Here is a 3864-nt window from a genome sequence, read left to right as displayed (position 1 = left end):
AGCCCTGTGAAAGCATCACAGCTTTGCCGATCTCAGAGTGTTAAAATAAAGTAAAAATTCCCGTATCTGCGTCGTGATCCGGAACATCACCAAAATTTAAAAGTGTGTTCCTTGGCCCAGTACCCACATGTGATAAAAATGACATGACAATACGTTCTCAAGTTTTTGAGTAATGTCCACAAACAGAACGACATACGCGACCAAAAACATTACCTCGCCCTTGGCGGAGGTAACAAAGATTAGAGGCATGAAACTAGAACATTTAAGACTTTTATTCTGTAGTAATTTGTTGGAATATGGAAAAGTAAAAACTAAAAATAAACCATAAAGCTGCTTCTTATTGGGGTCACCATTGTAACCAGCACACCTAATAGGTCAGGCAGAAAGAAGCAGACTAGAAAGCCTCAAACAACCAGTTGCTGTGCAAAAACTATGAGTCGTGTTTAAAAAAAAGCTCTGATGATCATGCATGTGAAGATTTAAGTTTCTGCTGAGGTTCGTGTTGAAGATATGACAAGTTTAAAAAGTACTTTCAGTTTTAAAGGTTAACAAAAGGGGATTTAAAGTCATCGATCGCCTCTAATTCATGAAAGAAAAGACGAAGACGAGCGGTGAAGAGGAGGGGGTGGAAGGTCAAAGGGTGAGGATCTGAAGCCGTAACAAGGTTATCTGGAGCGGGTGGGCGGCGGGTACGTGCACGTCCAGTTTTCCCCTCGTACTGCAGATAGAACATGGGTTGCGTGACTAATCTGCGAGYGAAGGGCTGATGTGCTGGAGCGAGCTACATGCCCCTGACAGAACACGCCTATAGGAGGAACACGCAACGCACACGTCAGCGGGGTRCACGTGACGAGTCGTACAGCACACACAGACACAGAGCAGGTGACGGTGGTGATAATTTATACATATTCATGTTTTATTTAGCAGCAGGCTGTAAGCTCAGACCTGTGTGCAGAAATATATGTTTTAATAAATAAATGATGCTGAACTTCTGAAAAACTCTACTTCCTTCCTGAGTCTCCTCTATTACCTCAGAATGATTCACCACGAAACGATGGTTCCCCCAAACCCAACAGTTTGCTGTGTTTCTTTAAAACTTGGACTGTTTTTTGAGAGGTTTAATTTGCACAACATAAAAGACACTCTGAAGATGCAACAAGTGAGAACTCAGAAGAGCTTTGCACCCATCACTGCACCACTGTTGGATCAAACAACCTTTAAACTGAACCAGTCAAACCAAAGTCTGTGTTTTGACCGGACCCTTCCAGGTTCTCCCTAAACYGGAGGAGCTTCAGCTGTTTTAGCTCGTTGATCTGGTGAAAAACAATGGAATAACAATGGAAGATAGAACAACAAAAATCAACTGGAAGCCTCTTTTAGGCGAGTACATACTGTACTGCTAACAAATTGATTGAATACATAACTTTTATTAGTCATTTAGACATAAAGTAGGAATACGATGTCTAAAACGTTATACAGTGGTTCTCAAAATTTTCAGCCTTTGACCCTCAAAATAGCAGCAGCAAAGACCTGAGCCCCCAACTGTTGTTGGATCATAAACATTGTTTTCATGTCAAAAAATAAGAGCATAGTAACAATATTCATTAAGCTATTTTTGTCCATTTGAATACACTAACCTTACTCTTTTGTAACAACAAAGGGAAAAAATGTTTGTTATTTTCTAATATAATTAATTCAGAAAATCTTTTCAGGACCCCACCTTGATGTTTTGGGACCCCATTGTTGGGACTTTGTACTCTGAAAGGTTACATCAGGGTTGCCAGATACTATTACATTTTCTTGATTTCTCTCCTCTGTGCACGTTGTCACCAAACACAGCACACTTCATCTCACAACAGCCTCACTCAGCACATGACAGTTTGGGTCAAAATACAATAATTTTAAAGCTGAAACACAATAATTATCATGTTCCACCTGTAACCCATCCCCACCTCATGATGCAGCCTCCCCCGTGCTTCACTGTGGGAATGGTGACGTCACACCTGCAGCTGTACGGGACAGTTTAGAGTCGCTCAGATGCGTCACCCTGTTGTTTTGTACAACTCGAGCGTGTCATTTAATAATCCTTTCATCTGTTTCTGCCTGACTTTCYGTGACCGTCCCATGTGCTTTATCAAACACAAGGAATCCTGTAAAGTCGTAAAAATCCTCCAGTGCTTTGTGCTGCGAGGCTGCCCCACCTCACATTACCTCCTGGTATTTATAAAGTCCAAATATTGGACTGATACGGGGTAATGAGTCTGCCACATGTCTGAAAACTGCTATGACTCAGCGACTTTGAGAAACTGTAAACAGGCTTTAGAGTAAAACCAAAAATGTTATTTCTAAATGTCTTGTGTTGACTGAACTCTTCGTGTTAGATACGTATGCTAAAGAAAAAATAAGACTTTWATGGTACATTTTGTTCATCTGCAGTCCCAACCCATTTACCGTGTTTTTATTTTTATAGCGAGTCAAGACAAGACGTCCAGGAAGCCCATCACCAGCCCAGCATCCTCTAACCCTGAACCCAGGARAGAGAGCCTTCCACTGGGCACGGCCATCAACGAAAGCAGCCTCCTCTTGGAAGTAAGAAACCATATGACCCGTCTGTGTCTTTGGTGTGTGACCTCTGCTCCTGATCTCTAAAACAGAGGGTATCACGTGCAYACAAAGTTATTTTACTGGCTAAACGTACGTCACACGCCACACACTGGTCACGCATCGCTCCGCCAGTAAAACGTTTTGTCTCAGGAGTCTGGGTCGCCCCGTGGTGTGACCTTCCCCGCAGGGCTTTGGTGTTGCGTGACGTACGGCTGAGACGTTGGTGTCAGAGCTGACGGAGGCGGCGGGAACGCTCGCACGCCAGCGAAGTTTGTGCGTGTCCTGAACGCATGTGGTCATGTGTGAAAGAGAGTGAGAAGAACACACCGAAGCTTGTCAACACAAATCAAAGGAAACGACTCGTTTCTCAGCTGCCTGATCCCAGAACTCTGAAATTTGAGCTTTTAGGGTTCAAGTTTTTAAAAACCCAACCGATTTTAAAGAGTATTGCATGGTCTAACCTTCAGGGTGAACTCTAATACAAACTACGGTCCAATATTTATCCATATTTGACCCAAGCGATTCGAGGGTGTGCTGCTTTCTGCTACTTTCCCAGCCACTCCTGTTCACCTCCCCTCCTTCCCAAATCCATAAACACATATTTTATTTTTTGCATGTGCGTGCAAAGTACCTTTTAAGATTTGTATCGCAAGCCCTTTTTACTCTGACAGGAGAAGGTCAGGACAGCAGCAGGTGGATGTTTCCATTACATAAAGGCTGTGAGTATGTAAGGAAATGAGAGAAATGTTGAGAAAATATACAAAACCAGCTTGCTGCCAGTATTAGAACAGGGTTTCTTTTCCTTCTTTATAACCTGACTTGCTTGGGTTGGATTTATTTGTCAGTTTTCAATAAAAAAAATAAGGTTTAGTTGTATTTTCTTCAGTTGCTTTTGGCAGCTCGGCACCTATAAAATAAATAGCAAATGGGCTTCTCTGTTCCACCGTAAATAATGAGTATTTCAGTACATATGAAGAACAAACGCTCTGTATTCAGCTGGCATTAATTTGCCAATTATTTCCAGTAAAACCAATTAGAGTAAAAAGCCTGAAAAATAAAAATAATAAAAAAATATAGGTTTTGCCTTTTTAGGTTAAATGTGTGACGCCTTTTTGTTCCAGACGTCCTAAAAATAAATAAATATATACAAATATTGAATATTACAGGATGCAGAAACTTAAAAACGTATTAGAGGTTTTGTTGAAGAGTGTTTGTGTGTATTTGTGTGTATCTGTGTGTGTGTGTGTGTGTGTGTGTGTG

At 41.5% G+C, this 3864-nt stretch overlaps 1 protein-coding gene across 1 annotated transcript in view; it reads left to right on the top strand.

The window, feature by feature from the left end:
- Positions 1 to 3864, top strand: part of ahrra (aryl-hydrocarbon receptor repressor a) — a gene marked incomplete at its 5' end in the record, with an annotated part of 57796 nt that overhangs the window by 44907 nt on the left and 9025 nt on the right. The window contains 1 exon segment of the mRNA XM_014030095.1: positions 2471 to 2589. Within this exon segment, the coding sequence (XP_013885549.1) occupies positions 2471 to 2589 (119 nt within the window).

This window comes from Austrofundulus limnaeus, unplaced genomic scaffold (genome assembly GCF_001266775.1).
Source record: "Austrofundulus limnaeus strain Quisiro unplaced genomic scaffold, Austrofundulus_limnaeus-1.0 Scaffold998, whole genome shotgun sequence".
In the NCBI taxonomy this organism is placed as follows: domain Eukaryota; kingdom Metazoa; phylum Chordata; class Actinopteri; order Cyprinodontiformes; family Rivulidae; genus Austrofundulus; species Austrofundulus limnaeus.
Note: the sequence above shows the minus strand (reverse complement) of the source record. Positions and strands in the feature narration are given on the sequence as shown.